This window comes from Leptosomus discolor, chromosome 1 (assembly GCF_034619465.1).
Source record: "Leptosomus discolor isolate bLepDis1 chromosome 1, bLepDis1.hap2, whole genome shotgun sequence".
Taxonomy (NCBI): Eukaryota; Metazoa; Chordata; class Aves; order Leptosomiformes; family Leptosomidae; genus Leptosomus; species Leptosomus discolor.
Window position 1 is genome coordinate 87,540,834 of NC_141391.1, and position 25,785 is coordinate 87,566,618.

Genomic DNA, 25,785 nt, shown 5'->3' on the forward strand with positions numbered 1-25,785 from the left:
ATTTTTCCAAGTAACAGCGGTAAGGTGAAACTAGTAATGCTCTTTCTGGGTGGCTTCACTGATGTTAGCAGCAGCTCTCATGCAGCAGCTAAATCATTGAGGCTCTTGTCAGTCTGCTGTACAGCTCCTGTCACTTAGGAAAGCTGCGTGCTGCGGGAGATGCTGACCTTGGAGCTATGTGGGGAGAGAGAGGAGGATGAAAAATGGATGCTAGAATAAAAAGTTTTTTCCATTCTTATTTAGGTGCAAAGAGAATAAGGAGGTGATAAAGAAGAGAGGGAGTGGGTTGGGCTAGTAGAGTAACAGATGTGCTGAGGAAGATTTTTGCTGGTGGTGGTGCTGGGAAAGGAATAAATGAGAGTGATGTTGATATAGGTAAAGCTTACCTGGTCTTTATGCAGCCTCTAGCTTGGTGGTAAGATGGACTCTCCAAGTGGGAATCCTAACAAGATTTCCCTGCGCATCTGCTAAAGGTGGTGGTTAGGGTTCTTGTCAAAATCTTGCCCATGGTTAAGATTTTCTTATCTGATTATAACCACAAGTTGACCACGTAGTCTTACAGGTGCAGTATCATGGTGGGAATATTTTAAGCCATGTTACAGGTTTTCATTTATTAAGGATTGCATCACTGGTGCTCAGATGTTGCCAGCCAAGTTCTTGCTGCTGTGCAGAAACCGTAGTGCTTCTGTTTTGTGGCAGTGGGCTGCAGATGGGAATGCTGCAGTTTCAGCTGAAGGAGCCTAGGACAACTGGGCAGAAGGCGGTGGTCTTCAGGGAGGAGTCCTATCGTCTGGCTGCAGGATAGGCTGACCGAGGTGGTGTGGCAGTGTGTCGCAAAACTACTCCAGTCAAGTCTCCAGAATCCCCTTCTGTGCATAATTTTCACCCTAAAATTTGGTGTTAATTTTCTTTTTAAAACATACTGTCCCAGAAATCTTCATGCCTTATTGTTACACTGATACTTTTCTTTTAAGATATATGCCAACAACTTGTTGAAATTTTAATACTAAGCTATTAATATTAAAGCTTCAGAAACGTTTTCAATTTTCCACTCTTCTCCCTGTTACAGTTGTGAAACTGGCTATTATGCAGAGAACCAGTTCCAAAGGAGACTGTAGCAAAGCAGAACCTGTCATGAGAAGGGGAATTGCACCTTATCTTTGTAGGCATTAGAATTGCCATTTCCTATCTACCAGTGCCTAACTTCATGCGTGCTTTATTATTAAAAGTCCTGTTATTTCTGAAATAGTTCAAGTTAGCGAAGAGTGTTCAGGTTTTACTGTTTCTTAATAGGAGGCTGAAATAATACATGAGCACTAGGATGCATGTGATGCAGTGCAAAATCAGAATACAGCTGATAAATACGTGTTTAACAAACTGGTTGGCATTTGGAAATGATGGTGGAAATGGTGCATTTGAGACCTTAGAGCAGGTACTTGGAAATAAAGATGTCCTCTGTCTTTCAAAAAAACTCCCACTTTTTAAAACTCACTCAGGCTCAGAAAGTTTATTGTTAATGAGACCAAAGGAGTTTGTGGCAGGTAACAAGGAAAGTCTTTTCCTCCAGTCAGCGAGGAGCAACCAGGAGGAAGGCATGCCAAGTCAGCCAGAATTACTATGATCAAAATAGTAATTATTATTAATTCATGTTTTACAACTACTTGAAATCATATCTAACCTTATGTTTCAGGTAAACTTTTAAGAATAAATGTGGAATAAGTAATCTCTAATACAAGAAGAAAATTAGTGCATATAACAAGTCCTGTTAAACTCCGCAGAGTGAAAATTCATATATTTTCTTGTACTTTTTTTTTTTCTTCCAGCTTTTGATGATGTCTGGAGGAGGTGCTAACTGAAATACTTAGTATTTTTATACTGATACACCCTCTCCATCACTTTTCAATATAAAGTAAACAATGCTTAAATGGGTGGGAGATAATGCAGCAAGACCAAGAAGCATACTGCAGTTGGCTATATACAGCTAGTACAGAAAGTGTTAAACAACATTTACCTCCCAGTGATGTTTTGTGGAAATGGTGGGAATATCCAGAATTGGAACACTTTATCCCATGCTGACTGATACAAGTATTTAGTTTTACCAGCCAGGGATATTGCAGGATAAAGGATGAAGGTCACACAAAAGAAACCCAAGCTCAAAATTCATTAAGTGGTAAAACTTTATATGTTGGGTTTTTTCCCCTTTTATCTGATAAGCTATGGCAACAATATACTAGAGCTTGTGGAACTGCAGCCTCAGTTAAATCTCAACTCTGGTTTAGTTTGCCGTGCCATCCGCCTGGCTTGGGACAAGGCTGTTTGTTAGTACAGCTAAGCAAAATGCATGAAAGCATCACTTTACCTTGTGCTGCCTTCTGGAGGGCTCCGTACGAGTAGAGCTTTCGCCGATGGCACATTTTCTGTGACATTTCTGGCCTCTTTCTATATAAATACCTTGGGAGGCCAAGCATGGTGCACATCTTCCACCTCTCCATAGATGATTCTCAGTGGTGCCTGTAACAGCAGCGAAGTGTGGGGATTTCGGGTTTTTCTTTGGGTTTCCCAGCATTAGGCTGGGAGATGTCCCAGTATTAGGCCTCTGAATTGTTTAAGCAGCTGTGTATATATGTGTGTGTGATAAAACCTTAGCAGCACTAAACTGCAGCATTTTGCACAAATGTATGTAGTGTGTAGTACTAATATTTAATGAAGTACCTCATCCTTGCTTTGGGAAAGAGCTTCAGGGACAGGTTTCATACCATTAACTTAGTGCTCTGCAGTTAATAGTTAAAAAAAGTTGTTATTAATTTTGTGTGATGTGTGCACACATTACTTTCCATGTGAACATTCGTTTCTCTTTCCTGAGGATATAACACTGATGAGACTTGAAAGAGACTAATATGTCGCTGTAGATTAATTCAGTCTTTGAAGGGTCTAATTCCTAGTTGCTGCGTTTTGGATAAATTGTATGAGCAAGTGATTATGCTAAATGAGAAATTAGCTAAAGTGTTACTTAGGTTGTCACTTCGACACACTTTTAAAAATTTTTTTATGTATTTACAACTTATGCAAAGCTGACAATGTTATTTTAAAAAGTATATTGCCAAAGAAAATAAAAAACTAACGAATGGATTTTGTCGTGATCCAGTTGTGTGGGTTTCACTCCCACTTTACAGGCTTACAGTTCATATTGTAAATTTTACATTATGGAATGTGTTCTTCTCTTTTAATGAGCAAGAGGGAGAGTAGGGAAGAACAGGCACGTAAAGTTATCCTCGCATGTACTTTATATAATGCTATCTACTTTGAATATAGTTTGAAGCAGATTGTCTTAGCCAAGAAGCTTAAAACTGGTCTGTTTTCAGCTTCTTAACGTACACTGGATCTGTGCATATCAGAATATAATAAAGCTGTACTTGTAGGACTGTTTGTAAAGTTATCTGAACATGTTTTATCCAATTATGGACGATGTCATTTGGGTTCTCAATTCTGACATTCTTCCTGAAGAAGGCAGATAGAGACAGTGAATGCTGGATGATTTTACTAGTATTAGAAGGAAAATAAAATATAGGGGAAGGAAGAATAATTTGGAGCATGGGTGGAAGTCATTGTATAAGAACTCCCAACTAAGCCTAGCAGCTTGTCAACTGTTGCTCCAAAGAGAGGTTCAGTGTAAACGTAGCAAAACTGAGAAATTGCTCGTGTTGCAAAATGAATGCCATTGCTTTTAACCATAGTGCTGAGCTGCATGAAATCCACAGACCCTGTGTAATGGCATCACCAAATAAATCTTGAAGCCTTATCGGAACCATTAACAGTTTTTCCAGTGGTGGGAGACAGTGTGAAGTACTGAGGTAAAGGAAAGCTTCAACAACTGTTGTATTATTTCTTTGGGGACGTGATGTTCCAGCGTACTCTGAAAGGATGCCTTCTGACATTATAAAGTCTTGGCAGCAAAACTGGTTTTCATGGTGAAGAACTATAATAAAGACTGTGGCAGAGTTTTTGTGACTGTTTTGCTTAATAGCGTATATTAGCCAATATGAGGGAGGGAGAAGAGGAGGGCCCTTCTTGTGGCAACAACAGTGTGTTTAATGTGGCTGCTCCGGAGCATGCTATAAAAATGCAAACATGGGAAGGCATTTGAAAGAACAACCAGTACTTATTTACTTAATTGGTTAATGTCAGGGGTGTGCTTGGCTTACATAAACATCTTCTGACTGTCTTACATATTATACTTGGTTTTTCCCTTTAATATATGATTCATTTATATTTTGCAGAGGGGTGGGATGGATACAGAGACATCTTATGTGAAGCGATGGAAATGATGAATATTAGAAGTATAGATTTCCCTTTCTTCTTCAAGGCACTCCTACACATATCGAAGTATTTGACCAGTGATTTTAAGTTACAGATGTTTCTTTGTCGTGTGGAGGGGGATGCACAGCTTTTTCTGCCCACAGCTCTAAAACCATCCCAAATCTCACACTGTGCTGAATTGTGCGAACTTCTGCTAAAGAGAGCTTCAAGCCTGGGAATTGCATGGGCGTTGTAAGAAGGATGAATGAGCGAGAGGGAGTTCACTAAGAGTTTGAAGAAACTTTCCCTCGTGTCTGCCTGCTGAAGGCTTGGACATTTGATGGCTTTGTGCTTCCTATAGTCATATGTGCTAGTATGAAGCACAGCTGCAAATAATCATGGGAGACAGTGAAAAGCTATGGAAAATTAAGATTTATCTTAAGTCCTGAGAGGTTGTTTCAGCTTTATAGCCCCTTCTAAACTGTTGAAGAAGCCAGTACCACACCTATTTAGACAAAGCCTCCCATCCTTAGGGGATATGGTGTTTGCATCTCAGTGCTTACGGTTGTATTTGGGAATTTGGTAGTTGTCATTGCTGTGCGGTACGAAGTTGTTCAGAGGGCTGGCGCTGCGCGTTAGTGCAATTGCGGTCGGAGATGTGCAGCTGTAGCCCCGCAGCTGGGACAGATGGAGGGCTGGTTTGGTTCAGGTGGACCGCGCCCTCGCTAGCCCTTTCTAGCGCTGGCACTGTTACGTTGGCGGTGTGCTTGAACCTGGTGCTACTCACTTCAGCCTATTTTGATATCATTAGTGCTCGCCGCTTGCTTGAGAGACGTGTTGGAGAAATAATAAAGCCACACGCTGTTGTTAGATGGACAGTTGTTCTCCCCGTGTAAACCAGTGGTGTAGCCCTTTTGTTTGCAGGCACCAGAATTGTGTATGTTTGGCTATAGGCTGAGTTTCAGTCTTGCGTGTTTGTCAATATACTGTGTTTTAATCTTGTAAAGTTGCTTTGCGCTAGTACAAAGATAAACCTCTAGAAACTGTAAAGTCAGAAGGACACTGCTGAGAAAATTTTTTTGTTGTGCTTGTCCATGAAGTGCTTTATATTTTAGGGGAAACCAGTTAATAATAAAGTTACTCCTTATAGTTTGATGTATGATAGCAAGTTCTTAGGAAACATCAGATCCCTACAGAGGTAGTGATGTGGACTGATGTTGTACAGGGGATCATTTTAGAGGAGAAGGATGTTGGAAATTTAAAAAAATTATCTGATGAAACACAAATCAAATAGATGTTAATTAATGGTATTTAGAACCCTGATTTTGTAATGTTGATTGAAAAATGCCTATGTGCTAAGATAGTAGCAATGTGTTCTATCTTACAAGTGATAACTGGAGCAGAAATGTAGTACTTTGAGAAAGAAGTTGAATATTGATTGGACCCAAGAAGACTTCGCTTTCCTGAGGTACTCTTCAAACTGGAGTACATGTGAAAAATGGGAAGGAGAATGATTGCGAGAGTGCGAAAACTGCAAAATGAAACGGTAGAAATAAAAGTAACTGTTGAGGGTTCTGCCTTTATTAGCTAGCCAGTTTGAATTTCATGGAGAAACGGAAGTTTATCAGGCGTCGGCCAGGGCCATGTCTCCTTGTGTATTACTTTGTACAGACTCTAGCATCATGGAGTCCTGAATAAGACTAGACTGACTACAAGTAGGACTTCTTGGGAGGGAAAAAAAGAAAAAATCATTACAGTTCAGATACTTCCAGTTCATCTCTAGATGCCTCCCAAATTGTGCTGAACTTCTAACCCCGAGCTTAAAATCTGTCATTTTATACATTGAATTATGAGAGTGAATGCACACTTTCTCATCCTATTGCCATTGTGGCTGCCCTAGGCTCCTGCAGTTGGGTGTAGTAGTGTTTATCAGAAGTAAATGGATGCATTCCTTTGATTAGCTTCATTTGCGGGATTCCTGTTATTTAATGATGCTATGCATTGTTTGGCTCCTCTCCCTTCCACTAGCAAAGAGATTTCTGCTGCCATTATCAGCCACACTAACTTTTCAGCACACTTCAGCATTTCTCATGTGCAAAGGCCACAGCTGTAGTTGAACAATGTGGTCGTTGTAATCCAATAAAAGACTCCTAAATATAACAATAATTATAACCTCTTACATTGAGAACAATATTGATAATCAGGGATACTAATTCTTGAATTTCATACAAATAGTGCTCGGCTGGTTGTTGCAGTGTTATCCATGTCTTAAGATTTCAAATACTTTGCAAAACTTGTGTGTGCTTGTGTAAAGATTTGGCTTTGCTATACAGATGGGCATAATGGAAACAAAAAGCACCCAGAGAAATATGAATGATTACATTTATCAACAGCTAAACAGAGCACTGGATATTATTCATGTAATTAACAAGTCTGACTTGCCATAATAAGGCCTGATTGTAAGCAGTCTAACGGCATGGACTGATTTTATTGAAAATATGTTCTATTTGACACTGCATCCAGTTCGGTCTTGTGTGTCTTTAAATCATGTTTCTTGTTAGTCTATGTGTATGCTTTCTGTCTCTCTGTCTCCTTTAATTTTCTTTTTTCAAGAAAACTCTTTTAAAATTTGGTCAGCATGAAATTCTTTGTAAAGTAGAGCAGTTGATGAGCCAGGTATGATCCTCTCGGTCTTGATGTTTCTGCAATTTTCTGATGAACAAAATTGCCATTTATTGCCAACAAGGTCATACAGTTAATATATCCAGGTTTCTTAAGGGTTCAAGAGCATGAAAAGAGAGTGTTATCTGTAGGCGTGGAAACAGCAGACACTTCAGAGTTAGATTTCTTGAACAGGATTTGATTTTTAATTACAGAATTTGTAGTGACTAGAGACCACACTTCTTTAACCTTGAACTTCTGTTTCAAACCACTGCTGTCTCAAATACACTGACTCCCAAGTTCTCACCTGGCATAATGCCATCTGGTTCGCGGGTGGCTTTTTCTTTGGCCGACCAAAGGACCTTAAAAAGAACAGAGCAACGTGCAAGGTCTAAAATATACTGCTATTTCAATTCCTCATTTTGTGCATCTCTTTAGGAGCCCAGTGTGATACCTTCCTTATTTACCTCACTGCTGTACACAGTACCTCTGGTCTAGTAGCCCGGGTCTTGGGCTTCAGGAGAGGCTGAATTTGGATTACATTGCTGCTTCTCATGTTCCCGTCTTCTGTCTTCTGAGTTCTTCTTTCTACAAACTTAACATACTTTTCTGCATGTAGTAGTATATATCCAGTGGATATAAACTGAGTTTTTTTATGTATTGTGTTTCTCTTTCATTGTCTAAAAACATAGTTTTTTGTTAGCTGTACCTCTCGGCTAATGTTTTGACTATGAACAGCTGAAGATTTCTAGAAAAAAATACATCTACCTAAACTACATATGGAAAAACATGTAAACTTATACTATATTCTATGAATATGCATATTATGCTTGAAGGAATAATTACTTGGATCTTCTCAGTCATTTTTAATGTTTGTTTTTAATGCTTTTGGAGTTTTCTTTGATTGGGATATAAATAGAGGGAGAGGGAGTGAGAGAGAGAAAATAATTCTACAGCGAAGGACAAGTATGTTCTGCAGTTAGAGGACTTTTGCCTGAAATTGCAGGTAACCAGTGCACAAAGTGATTGTCCTACTCCTTTTGCCAAATACTGCTGTAATTCAGGCATTTGGCAATTCTTTTTTCATTAATCCTGAATCCAGGGCCTGCAATTAATTTTTGTTTCCCTAGTTTTAAATATATTGTAATTGTTTCACAATCTGTAATGAAGGCTGCTTGTGGTGTTTCTTTTGCCTTCCTACCTGCACTGCTCCTCTGGGATGGGGCATCAGTTTTTTGCAGCTGTCATGTCCACAGTAAGCATTTGCCATCTACTGCACTTAAAATATTCTGTTCTTTGCTCCATCTTTTGGCACTGATAACTGTGACATGTGTTTGTCACATATGACACCCAGAAGGTGCTGAAGACCCTGAAGCAGTGAACATCCCTTCCTTGAGCATCCCTTCCATGGGCTGAGAATTATTTTTGCCTCTTGAGTGGTGAAGCGTCCGGCTTGTCTTGCTCCAGGTTTCTGCGGTGACATTCAGATGGAGGGACATGGAGAGTTTCCAAATGCCTGTCTTCCATGTACAGATTGTGGGGAAAGCTGGCCTCTCCTAGTCGCCGCTCTTGTGCTCTGGTCCTCCTAGGGAGGAAACATGAGTGCGTACCCCAAATAGGAGCTGCTGTCGGGGGGTGAATTGCCCGCTCTGTGCTGCCTGCAGTCTCTGTGTTCAGGAGCAGCTCTCTGTTTGAGGTGGAAGAGAGGGAGAACTTTTTTAGTTGTTGTCTTGCTCTTTGACATAAGCAAAGCTTGTATTTTTGTATAATTAAAGTGAATAGGCTAGTAGCCTACCGAATCTGGATTAATAAAGCCTAGGTGCAAATGCATAAGTCATAACACAATATTTTAACTTACATGGAATTCAGTTAAGCATTTAAATTTGAAACATATGTAGGCTCATGTGCAGTTTCAAAGCTGGTCGGTCCTTAAGATTAATTGGCTTAAATTTAATGCGTATTTAATGGTCAGCAGGGAAAAAAACCACAGTGATTTTTCTTCTAAACATTTAATGTTTTTTGTGGTCCCTTCCATTATGCTGGTAAAAGTGTTGCAAATAATAGTTTACAATCTGTAAAGGCATTGGATAGTGTTACATAAATTTATATTAAACTCTAGTTTAAATTTTTTTTAATGACTTGTTAAATTCTGTGTCACGGTCCATTGCTTGAATTTGTATTTGTTAAGGCGTAAAACTGATGGTGTTCAGGTAGGGCATACTCTTTCTGTTCAGATTGAAAGATGAAATTTTTTTGCCGTATATTTATAGAAAAAGAGCAGCCCCAAACCTGTCATTTCTTTTTTAAGAAAGCCGCGTGTCTTTCCCTCTGGTGCAAAATTATTCCATGTATTGTCTGTATGTTATTGCATTTCAGTAAATGCTGGGTTTACGCAGAACAGGGACTTGCCAAGGGAAGTTGTCAGTTTGCATCCTCATTCTGATTTACCGGGGGGAGTAAAAATATACTCCCTTGTCAAAGTTTCAGGTGTGATAGTTAGACCTATAATGTTTAGCATCTTTCCCTTGACCCCAAATTGAAAAAAAAGGCTGATAAGGACACAAGCTCCGTCATTTTCACTGTAGTTTTCCAGTCTTCAGGAAGAATTCTTTTGAGGCCAGTTTGGGGAAGAATATTCTACCTAGTTGCCACTCTTTTTAGAACTTTGTCTTCTCATGTATACTTGAGCAGCTGATTACAAGCTTTAGTTCAGATCTAGCCATAGAAAAAGTCTATTTTAATACTTTTTGGTCTCTTAGAGGCAGGAGGCAAGACTGAACTGCTTGCAGAGGAGGAGCAGAGTATGGGATCAGAACCTCAGGATATATTTCACGGAGAGGGTCATTTGAGTTTGAATTACCACAGATATGCATAACCTGTTCTGACACTGAATTACAGGGTGGTTTGTCGGTTTGCTTGTTTCAAAAGATAGCCTGTTACACACATCAAAATAAGACAATGCATCAGAGAGATCATGAAGTGTGCAGTTATATTATTAGTTAGGAGATTGCAAGCATGGAAGATTTCCCTGGAGGGTAGTGCTGCATCTTGCAATCTTATTCCAGAAAATCATGTAAATAAAAAAATGAAATTAAACATTTCTTGATCTTGCTACTGTGACGTTGTAATAAAGGAATCCATTGCATAGAAATCTGTCTGGTTTCGCATCTGTAAGCCATTAAAAATTGTTAATGACTTGATGAACTCTGACTTGGCACACACAAGGTAGAACTCGATGATGGAGTAGGGGAAAAACCCAGCTCCAGTATGTTCTAATTGCAAGGAAACCTTTCTAGAAAAGGTTTGGTTTTTTGTTTTTTTTTTTTTTAATGTTAAAAGCACTGACTCTTTTGAGCAGTTTCTTTTGGAGGAGCTTTCTTTGCTTTTGCTATTGTTTTTTACTTGTTTAGTCCCACAGGTGAGGCGGAACTTGCTTTAAACTTAATGAGAACAGTTACTCCTGTTCTGTTAGTGCAGAGAATAGTCCATCTGAGTATGTAACACCTCAGGGGTATGCCAGCTGACAAAGATGTGCCATATATTAACATCTTAAATGCTCTTTTAGACCCCAAATCAAAATGGCCAGGTAATGAGTGTAGATTGGGATCTGGACAGCATTGCCAGACTCAGTGGTTGATAAGCTCAGGTGGAAAGCTTGCAGGGCGGGGGAGTGCTTCTTAGGTAGTTAGCACCCTTGGAGGTCTGTGTTATTTCTGGAGCACAAGGTGAGAAATCTTTCAAGAAAAATGAAAAAAGCTACATTGTATAGTGTTTCCTTTAATGAGTAGATGTAAAAGGAAGAGGAGAACCATCACATGGCTTTATTTTAATATCTCTTATTATTAGAACATCTGTGCCTTTACATACAATCAAAAAATCTGCTCCTTGCCCAAAATAACCCCAAGAGTTGTTAAATATGAGACTGTTACTTGTGTTTTGACATCACAAAACCCGTTTGATATGCTGTGGGGCCTTATGCATCCAGAATATAATAATGATCCTGATTTTTGGACAGAGACCACTGTTCTTGAAATATCCAGGGCTGCTAGATGCTTGGCAACCTTAATTGCACCCATGGCCAGGAACACGGAATAGTACATCAAATTGAGTTATTTGCTGGAATTCCTGTGGTACGTGGATTGTGTGATGTCCTCTGATACGAGGGCATCTAGGGGTAGAAGCAGAGCAGACCTTGACAGCTAGAAAAATTTCTTACTACATTGAGGTTGGGTGGATGCTGGACTTGCAGGAATATTGTAAAGGACAGCGTCCTCCTAAGAAAGTTGTACTTTCCCTGTTCACTTCCAGGGTGTTTCCGTGGACCCCAAGCACCTGATGTTTTTTGGTACATCTTGTCCTGCCCCAAATTAAATGACGTTATCAGCCAGGAACGCGTGTTCCCAGCAGCTCCCCTCCTGTTGATCTGAACACAGGAGCGGCAAGCTGGCTGCTGGCAAACAGGGCTGTCTGCTGTGGCTCTTGGGACAAAAGGTGTGGGTGAGGAATACTGGCAGCCTTTTTGTAGTATAATTTGTTGTTGTTGTTGTTGTTATTATTATTTCCTATCTGTGCACAGTTTTGTTTACAAAAATGATTGCTGCTCTTTAATTGAGAAATAGAATGACAGAAATAAATTACTTTAAAAGGATGTTCTATTTAGGGAATGAGAAGTAATTGTGGCAAGCTATACTGAAAGTGTCACACGATCTATGGTTAAATTATTTTGTTCTTTCCTGGCTGTAGTTTTTGTGAAATGGGTGAGTCAAGCAATTGTCAGTAATATTTTTGTTGTCTTAACTTTTTTCTTACCCTATATGACTGCATCTGTCTAGATTACATCTGAATGACAAAAATACATAGATAGGAGGAGGAGGAAGAGTAATGGCTTTATTTAGAATTAACTGTCAGTAAGTGTTTATTAAGCGCATCTGTCATGCCTTATTCTAGATTTGTGTTGTTAGTCTCTTAGCTGGGAATTCATTTTTTTGATACCTGATGACGTTGAATACTTTAATGTTATTATACTCATTCAGCAGTCTATGTAAGCAGTGTGGGACTTAAGTTCAGGAATATCAGAAGTACTTACTGCCTTCTTTTTTAGTCACTTAGCGAAAGCACATCTATGGCCTATTTTTAATATATTTTTAGATGGAATGTTTTATGTATTGTCAAGAATATTCAATTTCTTTCAAAAAATAAATGCCATCATACCTGGACTGTGCTTGTAAAATGGTTCATGCAATTAATATATCAGATAGAAAACTTAGGCTAAGAAGGGCTTTAGGAAAAAATACGTACAAATATGGATAAGTCAAGAAGGCTCATGTCAGATAATTTAAGATAATGGTATCGTGTGTGTGTGTGAACAAGTAAAGTGGATTCAAGATTTGGAAAAAGTTATTTCCTTTTGCCACCTAAATTTAAATGTCTGAATGAGTTCTTGTAGCACTGGGACTTGGTACGTGGCCTTACTTTCAGGTGTCAGGCAGAGAAGAATATCTGATTTTTATTGCTGCTTGTCTGTTTGCTAATAATGATGAGCATTGCCTAGCGTATAAGAGAGGGACAGCAGCACTTGGATGAATTGAGGGCTCCCATTGAAATACCTTGGGAATATGCAGGACTCATGCTCTTTGACATGTTCTGAAGCAATGATGTCTAAGAAACACAGAAATTAAGATCTTCACCTTGTACATCGCACTGACTATGCGTGTTTTGTGTTGTTTTACAGTGAATCATTACTTTTGATTAACGAGCAGTTCTAAGGCCAAAGGCAGAGTATTCATTATTTTAGTACAGAGGGAAAAATATAAAAAATAGTGGAGCATTCCACAAAGCAGCAGGCTGTGTTGTTTTGACCTTAGTGAGTCTTCCTGTCTCCTTTTCTGTGCATATGTGTGGCAACCAAGTCATTTCATGATCAGTCTTGGTAGTTCTGATAATTCAGTTTCCCCTACTGCAGGGGAATGAAACTTAGGAGAACAAAAGCTTTAGTAGGTCATTGCTCTTACTGAAAGTTTAACCATTTGTATTTTCTTTGTTAGAGAATTAGGGAACAATTTTTAGCTCCTCACAAACTGGTCAAGGACATCTGAGAACCAGGCTGAGTGTCAAGATGCAATACATGATCAGTCCTGGATCACCATTTTTGTTCTTTGTTAATATGTTGTAATAGAGTATATATGACTGCTTTGGCAACTGTTTGATTAGAAAGGGATATGAATGGAAGGCATAGCTCCAAATGCTTTGTTGACCCGGACCTTTAAGTGGCTTCGTTTCAGAGGCAGGAAATCGGGCAGCAGGCTCTGGAAGGATGTGATCAGAGGCCGCTGGAATTGGGGACCTGGTCCTGTGTCTTGGGCCTGGACTATTTGATTTACAGTGTGTTTTCATGTGGTTTAGCTTTGGTGTGTGAGTTCTAGAAGTTAAAACCATGAGAAGATTGTGCTGGTCTGTTGCAGCAGGGACACAGTGTGGGTGATGCTTGCCCAAGGGCAGAGCCAGGAACAGCAGGCTGGCCTGGCACTGGGGCATCCGTGCCGGCAGTACCAGTATGTTCCTCATGTGAGCCTCTTTAGAGGTGTGGCTACACCCTAAAGGGGATGAATGAGAACTAAAGTGCAGCAAAATCAGTTTCAGAGAAGCTTTATGCTGTAAGCTGGGACTCTTATGAGGCAGCTGGGGCTCAGCAGTCACATCAATCTTTTCTCCTCTTTGTATCTTCAGATTTTTTGGACGTTTTGATTAGCAAGTAAAAATGTTCTTCCTTCCTTGCAACCTAAGGAATGTCTTTTCAACATTAAGGATTGTTTGAAGACAGCAATCAGAAAGGTGGTATCTCTTAAGAAGCAGCTAAATTAATGCATTAATGTTTTAGACAAGTCCTGCTGCTTGGTAGCAGTCATGCTGATCCATTGGATGGTATTCAGACAGAAATTTTAGATGGACCACTAAATACCCAGGAATCTTTCTTATCCACTTACCAAAGGGGTGCACATGCTGCAGAGCTTCTCCATGCTGGTCTGGCCCTCTTAGGCAAAGATTGATGGAGAAGAGATGCATGATGGATTATCTCATGTTCTGCAGAGCTATTTGCTCCAGGCAAAATGTGTAGTCAGCTACATGTCATTAGACTGATAATCAAACTGAATAGCTAGAATAGAGGTGTCCCCCAAAGCAGGACCTGGTCCTGTACGACTCTGCACTTGTCCATGTCCTGAGCAAATGTGTTGCGTGCAATTCTAGAATCTTTTTTGGCACAACAGGCCTATTTCTGCTCCCCGATTACTCTGTTAGGAGGAGCACACCCGGGTCTTGATTTTAGTGGCTTTTCATGCTCAGTAAGCATTTGTGTGATGTGTGTGACTCCATTCAGTTTCAAAAGTGAGATACATTGAACTGGATCTGCTGCTGCAGTTGGGGCCCAGATTACGCATTTGCGATGCTACCGCCTTTCTTGTTCTCTACAGCTCCTTGCAGCTTGTTTAGGGGCTGGCACCATCAGTGAACTTTCAGATGGCTCAGCAGCATATAAATGGTGTTGGAGTAGAAGAGGCGCTGTGATGTGACACTGCTGTTTTGTGTGTCATTATTGCATGGGGCGCCATAATCAAGTGTCCCATGAAGAGACAGGTTCCTAGCTGAGGGCATCTCCAGCAGCCTCTCCTTGTCGTGTGACCTACCATGGCAGAGGTATGCTGGGAGTGAGAATAAGAGGCACTGATAGGTAGTCGCTCTTGGATGTATGGTGTTAAGCACATTCACGTTCTCATTATTCCCTTAGAATTCTCTTAGTCTCTGACACAAATGCTTTCCCTTGTTTCCAGTCTCTTAGAGTGCTGTAATAATGAACAGCATCTGTTGATGTGCTGCACCCAGAGAAGTATGCAGGTCTTTCTCCCTTCCATTCTTCCCTCTTCTCTCCTCCCAGATGTAATGGAGGCATTGCTAACATACCTGTTACGAGGGCCTGCCAGATAGGCATTCGTAGTGCAGTGTACTACAAGAATTCAGGGATCTTTTCAGGATTCGGGTGCGGTTGGTATTGTCCACAGGTGGAAAGCCATGGCTGCCACAAATCTCCAAATCTTAAGATTTCTGGGTAGTGTTAACATTTTTGTAATGTTGAAATACTTCTCTTAAAGATAGGGCAAGTATCCTCCGTCAACTTGATTTTTGGTTCCACTTCATTTTTACTTCCTATGGCGGTACAAAATGTTGCTAACTTTTGTCTTCCCATCTTCCATCCTGTTTCTGCAGGTCTTGATGATTGCCTGCAGCAATATATAAAGAACTTTGAGAGAGAGAAGATTAGTGGCGACCAGCTACTACGCATTACTCATCAAGAACTGGAAGATCTTGGAGTCACACGAATTGGCCATCAGGAGCTTATCTTGGAAGCAGTAGACTTGCTCTGCGCACTGGTAAACTTCCTGGGGCAAAATGGTGGCGGTGGCGGGGAGTGAACAGTGTTTGCATATTCACAGTTGTGTATTCAAATTTCTGGTCCTAAAGACTATGTAAGTAGTTCAAGAAACTGACATGTAATGTATGAGCAATTTAGCATTTTAAACCAGAGGCAAGATAAAGAAAATACCTGCTGATGGGATGGTGCTTGTTAAAGAAATTGATATCAGAGATTTAAGGCTTGCGTATCTGTCTTTATAGAAGAAAAGTTTATCTGAAATCACAAAAGAACTAGGCTGGGTTTGGAATGGGTTTGGAATGTAAACCAGTTATATATGTGAATGCAGTAATTGAGTGCTGGTTGCCCTTTACGAACAAAATGTCCTGATATTAACCATGCCATTTTTCACTGATCCTTTCATGCAAATTATATTTTAGATGATTATTTGAACTTGCTGAAACATAGCTGCTTGCATTTCACAGTAGAAAGGATTAAATGCTAAAATAATTATCTTATGTGTAAATAATGCATACAACTTTGATGGAGCATACAGAGGGATTTTGGTAATGTTTTTTTCAGTCAGGTTGTGTCATGCATAACTGGGATTATACACTCGGTGAGGGGCGTGGTGCCGAGTTCACCCTTCTTACGAACTTTTTGTGTGTGCCTGTAAAGATTAGTGATAGGTTGGGCACACTGACTGCATTCTCCACTGTGGGAAGGATTGCAGACACTCTGCTAGGACTGCCTAAAATGGTGTTTTCTGGATTTTTAATGCATACTGTTTTTCCAAGGCTCAGAAGCAGTTTTAAGAAAGCTGAATCCCAGTAGAGACAATCAAAGATGGTAAACTGAAAGGCTCTTCAGAAGGACTTGTGGATACTAAGTATGCAGCAGCTTTTCTGAATATCCTGTTGTTGCATCTTTAGGAGATAGCTGTAAGGGGTAATGAAGAGAAGGGGGGGAGGGAGGTGGGGAGTGGAATGCAAAAGAAAAAGTAGAGAAGGGGAGAAAAGCTTTTCCATACAAGAACACAGTTGGTTTTGAACACATCTTAGATTCTCTTCTTTAGAGTAGTATTTCTAATAACTTTGCAAAGTGGCTTAGTACAGTAAGTTAACTCTTCTATTTGGTTTTTTAAATAATGGAAAGGATGCAATCCTAAAAAAAATGCTACTGTTACAGAAGGGAACATAAAGAGAGTTATTGACAAAGTACTTTTCTCATCAGACAGTGCAAAAGGAAACAAGAAAGTAAATACTTTAATTAACTGAGACAAAATCTAAGTTAGAGTGAAAACTGTTGACCCTTCTTCCCAGGCACACAGGGAGACAGATTGTGGCTCTTTCAAAAAGAAGTTACTTTCACAGAAAAAAACCTTGTTTATTAGCTAAATTTCTTTTTTGCCTGCGTATGTAATTACAGATGTTATCTTTAGACAAACAAACACAACTTGTCCTTGTAGCTCCCTTATCTTAGGCAAAAGTGTATGGAACTAAGTTGAATATAAAATAAGAAATTTGTAGTGAAGGCCAACACTGCATCCTTAATTCATGCAGCAAGTCTCTACCTTCCTGGTCCTTGTTGCACATACAGTGTTGTCTGCTTTTCTGAGTTCTTCTTAAAAAAAACTTCATCACTGAAACACAATAGCATGCATGCAAATCACAGCTTCTAACTTAAGCTGAGGTTTGTGCAGTCTCACAATTGGCTCCTGACGGCTCCTTAGGGATACAAAATGTGGTTGTTATATTGATGTTAGTGGACTTAATTTGAATTTATTGTTCACCAATCAGATAAACATCTTAGGAAATTTAATTCAGAGACAATCCTTTTGGCTATACTGGTCTTATACTTACAGGCTTTCCTCTTTTTTATTGCATCAGTAAGTATCTATCCTGGTTAGTGCTTGTCCATTCTTCTGATTAGCCTGTAGTGACTGTATTATTTAAGGAGAACTTTAAGCCTATGACTCTTCCATGTAGGATAACTGCTAGTGCAGGTAGTCACTGTGTAAGGTTTTTTTTAGTAAAAATTATCTGATTATTTTTTCTGTTTCACTGGAGTTTGACAGAGGTTTCATGATAGAATTTGATGTTAGTTACAAGTGTATGATCCAACTGAGTTAACATGTGTTTGGATGCTGGAGATGATGGGTGGCATGATGGGGTAGGAATAATAGTAAAGTTAGTCTTGCCTTGCAAGCATAATCTCTGATTGATTTTAAACTAATCCTTGAAAAGCAGAAGGATTGTCACTTCTACTTCTCCTCCCCATTCTTTCCGAGTTAGTGAGTGACCACCTAAACAGTTTCTGGCATTGAGAACAATTGAGGGGGACATAACCACCTCCTACTGTTCATTCCTGCTCCCACTTTGCAGAGAAGAGTTTCCAAGACACAGTTGCTATCAATGAGGAAAGCTTCTGCAATGTTGATAGCTGATGTGTTTTAAGAGCTGCTTTATTCCCGCCCTGCTTCGCAGCATTTTTTTGGGATAAATTTCTGCTTGCAGTTTCTGCCCTGTCGGTTGTGGATGCGGCAAATGGCAAACCAGCTGCTTGTGTTGCATGCTTGTAGTTCATGGGACAACATTTTCGTCCTGGAGGAAAGTGGAGAGCCTGAATAGGCGTATTTGGCTGGTATGGAGAGAGCACGGAACCGCCTTAACCCAGGCAGAGGCTATCGAACAGCACTAAATAGACAAAATGCTTGCCACAATAATAGTTGGAAACCAGCTATGATTGATAGCATTATTTAAAGGATGTTCTTTATTGATTTTTGACAGAAGGTGGGTGGGTGGCTATGGTCTCTCACAGTATTCCCCTCCTGTCATAAACACTTGCAGCAAATGGATCCTCCAGTGTTCATTAGCTGATCAGAGAACAAATGGTGGCCTCTGCTATCCATCTTAGTAGAGTCTCTCTTGGCTGCCAGCCTGCCATCCTGTGCTCTTGACAGGATAGCGAGCATCCTGGGGGTGAGATTCACAGGTTTTATTTTCCTGTGATGCTTCAGAGAAGGAGGAATAAAGATTTTTCCCAGCTGCTACTGCTGTTACAGGTCACGCTCGCTGATAATGGTGGGGGCGTACATACTGCATACCATCACTGAAGCTGAACGTGCTCCAGGAGACAGCAAGCAATGTAACTAATGTGGTTTGTCTCTTCCCTCCCTCTTTCAGTCTGTGAAGGTGGGGTCATGTTCAATAGGTTATCTTGCCTCGGTGCGGTTTTGTGTCTTATAAAATCCATATGTCAGAAAGGGCAAGACAAATGAAATGTTCTCTGTGCTTAAAAGAAAGAAGTAGTGAGGTCTGTGATGATATTTTGTTGCTGCTAAGAGTTTGTTGCATGATTTTTGGTCAGTCCTAGAGAAACCGTCATGATGGAACTATGCCTGTGAAGTTGTTCTATTTCCAGCAAGGTGTGTTCTATTGTCCTTCCATTTCCGTTCAAGGTGGCACGTGGAGCTGAGATCACACTGGTGGCACTGACAGGTACACTCCTGCTTGATGTGGACGTGCAGTTTATTCATACTGACAAAATCTCAAAAAATAATTGACATCTCAAAACTGGTTGAAAAATGGTAAACTAAGAAACTGCATGTCCATCTCTAGAGATGCAGGAGAAACTGGACTGAGTTATGTACCATGATGTTTTTTCTCCAGGCTACTCCCGGGTAATAAAACATACACTTGTTCATCGGTTATAAATATTACCACCCAGATCTAGCCTCAACATGATCATTTTCAGTATGTGTGTGGCGGTGAAGCTAGTCCAAGGCTGCTTTACATTTCATCAGTAAACAAACAGCAGTGTGGCAGACCTTCATCCACACATAAAATGTGATGAGCCTTTTTTTCTTTGATGGTTTCTTTAGGAACTGGATGTGAATGAACAATGCCAACAGAAAGTAAATTGAGGAAAGATGGAAGTGATACTTATGAGAAGAGAAATGCATACTGAAGAACAGATTACTTAGATAATGCCATCAGACCACTGTATCAGTCTTCAAGTTTGGAGTGCATATGGAGGTCTTGTAGCTCCTGAAATACCTAACTGTGCTGCAGAAAGCAAGGAAATGCACGTAATTCTTTTTCCATCATCTGTTGATCAGGAGATGGAATTTCATTTATCAAAACTGGGCATGACCATATTTTGCTGAGTAACCATGGACTCTAAATTTTGTGTCTCCTTGGTCTTATATTTTTCCCAGAAAACACTACCCTTTGCCTCATTGCCTGGACAATGCAAAGACTGAAGACTGCACAGACAGATTTCTTCTTCCATCTTTTAAGAAAGTGATCTAGTTTACCTGACACATCACCATAATGCTTTGATGCATGAGCATTTTTTTTTTTTTCTTCTTCAAAATATCATGTACATTTTGTTTGCATGAAGATTAGATTAGTTTTGTTTGATTTTGAACATTTTCAAACATTTTTTAAAAGGACACCTTAAAGTGGGAAGTATTTTTTTCTAGGAAGATAAGAGTATTTAGAAAACTTCACAAACAACATTTGTTTTCCTTAAACAAAGAACTTAGTAAAGTCCTTGTGAATTTGCAAAATACTACTTCAGGGAATCAGCATTTGTGTAGAATAGAGTTTGGTTGAATAACAAAACCGCCTTTGCTTTGCACAGCATACTAGTTTCAGTACTGGTTTCATGCTAGTTATTTTAAATCTGCTATGGCTGCAAAGGAATTTATTATACACTGTATATTTGAATCTGTAAAGCTAGAAGATTGCAGCAGATGAAATAGCATTATTATTTGGCAGAGAAAACATTGGTGTGCACTAACAGCATGAAATTGCTTATCAGTTACCGCTAACCCAAAACATTTATATGCAAATGAATGTAAAAAATAGACCTACTTTACCCATGAATGATTCAATTCCTCTTAAGAATTATGCCTTTTATCTTAATTTCATCTTCTTGCAATTTCTCACACAGAAATCCTTTCATTTGCCCTTATCACTGCTCAGATCTTGAAACTGCTTTTGTCAGTAATAGTGAATATTAGACTTAATCACTGTAGTGCTAAATGGGGAAGACTTCATTTCAGAATAGAGATTTGTGTGTACTAGAGTTAGGATTTAGTGTTAATATTCTGCGTGCTCGTAACAGAAAAATTACTTACCCTTTTTACTCTTGCCCTTTGCAAGTTAGAGTTCTGCTTATATATCACTACCTTTCTGTCCTCAGCCTGAGCTAACTTGATTGGAGGGAAGGAAATCCTGAAGTCCATCACCAGATCGATAAAGCTAAGGAGTTAAAGGGGTTTTGGTAGCTCATATGGATCATGTTGAAAGTGTTTGTTGCTGTTGTTAGTAGATCTTTTATACAGAACTGCAGTAAAGCCTGTGGTATGCTAAAGGCAATAAGTATGTCTGTATGCAAAGGATGAATGTGCTTCCTCCTGTCTGCCTCAAGAATCAGTTATGGATCGTAGATACTTTTCTTAGTTGCTTTTTGCTTTGGGCTGTTTGGAGTTTTGGACAAGTACAAAATGTATGCCCTGGTTCGTAGAGTTGCAGCATGGTTTGGGTAGGAAGGGACCTTTAGAGACCCGACCCCCTAGTTAAAAGCAGACTGGATTAAAAAAGTGCTGTTACAATGTAAAATGTTTTAAAGGGGTAGTGTGTTCATACAATCTACTTATTTCCTTTTCTGTTTTTTTATTTTAACTGCTGGTTAGCTGTTTAAGACTTTGTGAAATGCATGTAACTGAATATGTAGCTGGTAGTTTGAATTCTGGAGAAATAAGAGGGCTTGGCTGGCTGGGGACAAAATTACATGAGAAAGTAGAAAAACAAAAAAGAATAATGAGCACTTGGTCTTGCAGAGTCTGCTGATTGAATAAGAGTAAGAAGAATAGTTTATATAATTGCTCTATTAGTGCTACAAAGCATGACCAGGGCTTGGCTTTTTGATGTGTTGCCTGATTGTGCTGTAGAAAAAGAAGGGCATTTTTCAGGAAAGGGGATGATGATGATTACGAATCTTTCCTGGGTTCTGCAGGGCTCTAAGCATCATGGACCTGAGTGTTTTCTGACTGTAAACTTTTAGGACAAATATTTATACTCTTTGAAACCATTTGCCTTTTAATCAGTGTATGTTTAATTTTTACAGTAGATGATAAGTGTCATTGGAGCTATCTGGCTTTTTCTCCTTATCTACTTATTCTATGTTTATGAAACGTATGTTTAAGGATCGTGTGTTGTGCACTTCTAAGTTACGCCATATGTCAGTGCTATTTGAAGGAGAGATAACCTTAGTGTTGACATTTTGTGACACTGGAAGAAGGGCTGTTAGAAATATATATTGTAGGCAGATCTGATGAGGTATGAAGTTACATAAGGCACCTTCCACATGACAAGCTGTGTTCTCAGTTGCTTGCAACTTTGGGCTGGTAAGCTATCTACGTCATTCTTTGTGGGATGTGTTCAACCAAATGTTTTGGAGAACAAGGCTCAGATGCAACTGAGCCTTAAAAACAGCTTTGGAGACCTTCCAACCTTCCAAAAGGTTGGAATTTTTCTTGGCAAATTTTTGGCTGCCCTCAATTTTGAGACATGGTTTTGAAATGGCTGCTATATGCTGTAGTATCCATGTGATGCTATTTTGATTATTCACTTGAAAACTTCCCCAGGCTTCCCAAGAAGTGAGGACTCTCTGAACTTTACTGTTTCCAGGTTGCTTTTTTAAAAGCATTAAATAATACATACAGAAATGATACTAAAGAATTAAATATGGAAGATGAAAGCACTGAAAAATAGTAAGGAGCAGAATTAAGCTTGCCTAAGGTTGTCTTGAGTACATTTCTTAGTAGTTGTATGCTATTCTTACTTACAACTCTTGCATTCAGTCTAGAAATAACTGGAAAAAGACTTTTCAAAAAATTGCACTAGAAAGAAAACTTATGATTTCATCCTTGTGATTGTTATCCATATTACTGAGGGATATGAGGCGTAACTGAGAAGTTACATTTCTTTACACATAATTTATTATACACTGCACATAATGTATTGCATAGTACAGCTATCTACACTATAATATTTGTGTTTTCAAAAGGTTGCCATTATATTCCTTCTTTAAAAAATAATGTTTGTGTGTGTGGCAACAAACATTTGCCAAAGAAAAAGAAACCTTTACCTTCTGTAGTTTATACAGTCATGGTTGCCTTCTCTAGAGGGGCAGCAGAAATTAATCGATGTAAGCACTGCTATCTGCTCTGCCTGCCTGGAGAAACTGTTTTTATTTTCCTTTTGCCCTGAAGCACCAGTGTTACAGTAGTATCTTCAGTTCCCATCTTGTGTCTCTTTGGTAAGAATTAGCACTGGTCGCTGCATGCCTTTTGCTCCACATGGTTTCCAGGAGCTTTCTGGGCTGAAGAGAAGAAACAGTGATTTAGGGAGATAGGCAGAGGGGCCGTATGCCTGTTTCTCTGTCTTGGATTGTTTGTAGGAATCGAACGTATATCATTGAACTTGATGTGGCGTTTGTGCTTGGAGATGTAGAGGTATTCATGGTTGAATAAAAGTTGTGATCAAGACATCTGTTCTAAGGGATTTCTGGATTTGTTAATGGGGCTGTGGCTATGTCTGTATTGTGTATTGCAGTGTGTTTAGATCTGGACTTCTTTTGGTATATGAGCTTGGCTTTTTGTGTTAGCTGAGATTTTTTTGCATTTGCAACAGGCAATATAAAAATACCCTAGCCTAAAAGTCTCAGTATCTTCTAGACAGCCTGTCTGAGCCAGCAGAGGTAGTTAGCACTATATTAGTTAGAAACACTTTACTTTTTAACCTGTGCTAGCAGTGTGAGGTGTGCTTCCCTGTCAGCAAGGGTTAAGTGAATTTAACACAGGAAAGAGATTAAATTAGCTCTGATTTTATTTATTTTTTTTTTTAAAATTTTTTTGATTGAGGGAGCGAGGAGGGACAAGTGATGAACATTGATCAAGCTAATCCAAGAAAATTTCACTTTACTTCCAAAGTTTGGTTACAGAACTCTCTTCGCTCTCTGTGGTCTGGTGCAACAGGCTGGCAGAGGGACTAGGCTGGCCCTCCTCACCAAAAAAAAAAAAGCAAAACTTATCAGTGGTGATTAGAGCCGCTGCTTGTCAGCATGTGAAGAAAAGAGCTACAATTCATCACTCACACTGTCATGTGAAGCCACAGAAAAGTAATTAGCAGGTAAAATGTCTATTAATAGCTCCCACCACCTTTAGTTCAAACACCTGCTGACAAGCTATTACTCTGTGTAGCTTAGCTTCATCAAGTTCTTGTTTTGTGGTTGCCAGAAGAGACTCCATTAGAGCCGTTTCTGTTCAGGCGGGGTGTCTCTGAAGAGACTTTTGCTCTGTGGCCTCTCGTTGAGAAAGCGGATGCATAGACTTGCTGTGCTTCTCGTAATCTCTATAAGCATGCAGAGATTTCTTTGTGGTTCTTTCAATGACTATGAATTTATTTTGGCTAATGAAAGCATAACTTGTGTCAGTGCCGACTAAATGCAGAGTACGGGAAAACAAAGAATTGCCTCTTTTGCCTGCAATTATCTTCTTACGGTGCTTGAAAATAAATGCAGTGCATTTCTAAGAAAAACATAATGTTAATAGTATATTATCATATATAAAGTATGATTAAACTTGGCAGTTATTAATTGAGCAAGCTTTTTTCCAATATTAGAAAATGCAACTCTTTCTTCATTTTTAGTGTGGGCTAGAAATATTAGTGATAAACAGAGTGGGGATTTTGTTAGCTTGGCTGCTGTTTTAAGATCCTTCTACTTGAAGACTTCAATAAGCACAGCTGCCCAAAAATATAGTCTGTCTGAAATTTATCTCTGTATTTTCCATCCTTCGCTTTATCTGCCTCATATTACAGGTGGAGGCTTTACTGAAATGGTGCCATTCCTCATGTAAGACTGAATTTTATGTGTAGCTTAGGCATTGCATTTATCCCTCAGGTTTTTTTTTTATGTTGAAGAACACACACACATTTGATGAATATGTGTGAAAATAGACTTTGTATCTGTTAACATTGTCTCTTCCTTTCCACACATTGACGGTGAAAAAAGACATCTGAAAAAGAGTGCATCTGTAGGTGGCCGTCACTTGAAATGTTAACAAGAGGCCACTCAGCTTTTATAGGAGCTGATTTTTCTAAAGCAGCACATACATAAATGCAGCCTGTTTTCCTGTCGTTGAATAAATTTTTGAGTATCGTTTTGCTTGGTCTGCAGTGTTCAATATTGAAGGTTTTCTTTTCGCTGGTGCTTTACTTTCTGGTGAGACTGGAGGCCTGCGCGTTGCCTGTCAGGGTTCTCGCTGCGGTGGGCACAGCACAGCAGCACAGGCTGCCACCCAGCGCCCACCTCCCTAAGTGGGGGGAGGTACAGAAAAGGTGACGAAGCGGGAGAGGGAGAAAGAGAGGGAGGTGAAATAATTTGGGGTTGTCATGGAGGAGCGTTGGGATGCAACCCTGGCCTCAGCGCAGCCTGGCTGGGGAGGCAAGTGGGTGCCTGGGCCCGGCTGGCTCCTTCCCCGCACCTGTCACCGCCTTAGTTTACCTCCCGGGGTTTGAAGGTGGGCGCAGTATTTGGATAGTTGCACTCAGCTTCTTAGGAACAACCCCCTGAATTAAGAAGTTCAACATTGCAGTGTGTCAGAAAGAAGGAAACCCTGTGAGGAGCCCTTTGGCCAGCCTGCAGTCGTTCCCTCTGTGTTTGGGGGAGGTGAACGCCATGTTAGGCGGGTGTCGTGGAGCTCCCTTGTGGCGGGGTGTTGGTTTGGCTGATCTGTTAAGATGTTTTGTGTGACGTATCTTTCATCCAGAATAGCTTTCATTTGTTTTTTCCTTTGTTAATTTTGCCAAAAGGAGCTAGAGGCTCAAGAAGCAGGATGAAATAAGAACAAACCTGGTATTTTTTTCCATCTTACTCCAACCCAGTCCTCAATCTCCATTGTGCTCTTTCAGCCACAGCAATCACAGAAAACCGCAGCAAAAACAAATTTATTTTTATCTGATGTTTATCTCTTTAATTTGGTCTGATTTAATAAGTTATTAGTTGTGAGCTGTTTAGCTGCATAATAAAGTACATTTTACTTTTCCATACTAATTTATTGTTTTCTTCTTGTAATTTTTTATTTATAACCTATCTGTTGCATAATTGCTGTTGAATATTTACATGGTGGGAAAGTCACTGCCCAAACATACAATTTGTCTAATTGGGAACTGAATGTGGTGGCAGAGGATGGCACCTGTGCAGAAATTGTGCAGTTGAGAAACAAGTCCACAAAGCCCTCCTTGCCCAAAGTCTGAATGTTCACAGAGGTTACAGTAGTGGTTTTTTAAGTGCAACCTTAGCGTATGGTCATTTCCCCCTTAAACCTATTCCCAAAGTGCATCCTCTGC

The 25,785-nt window shown here is 39.7% G+C and overlaps 1 protein-coding gene across 5 annotated transcripts in view; it reads left to right on the forward strand.

The window, feature by feature from the left end:
* CNKSR2 (connector enhancer of kinase suppressor of Ras 2) overlaps window positions 1-25,785 on the forward strand; it is a 214,524-nt gene that overhangs the window by 21,657 nt on the left and 167,082 nt on the right. For all 5 annotated transcript variants that reach the window (XM_086466800.1, XM_086466730.1, XM_086466873.1 and 2 more), the window contains exon 2: window positions 15,217-15,380. In XM_086466800.1, coding sequence (XP_086322926.1) covers window positions 15,217-15,380 — 164 coding nt within the window. The remainder of the gene's footprint in view (window positions 1-15,216; window positions 15,381-25,785) is intronic.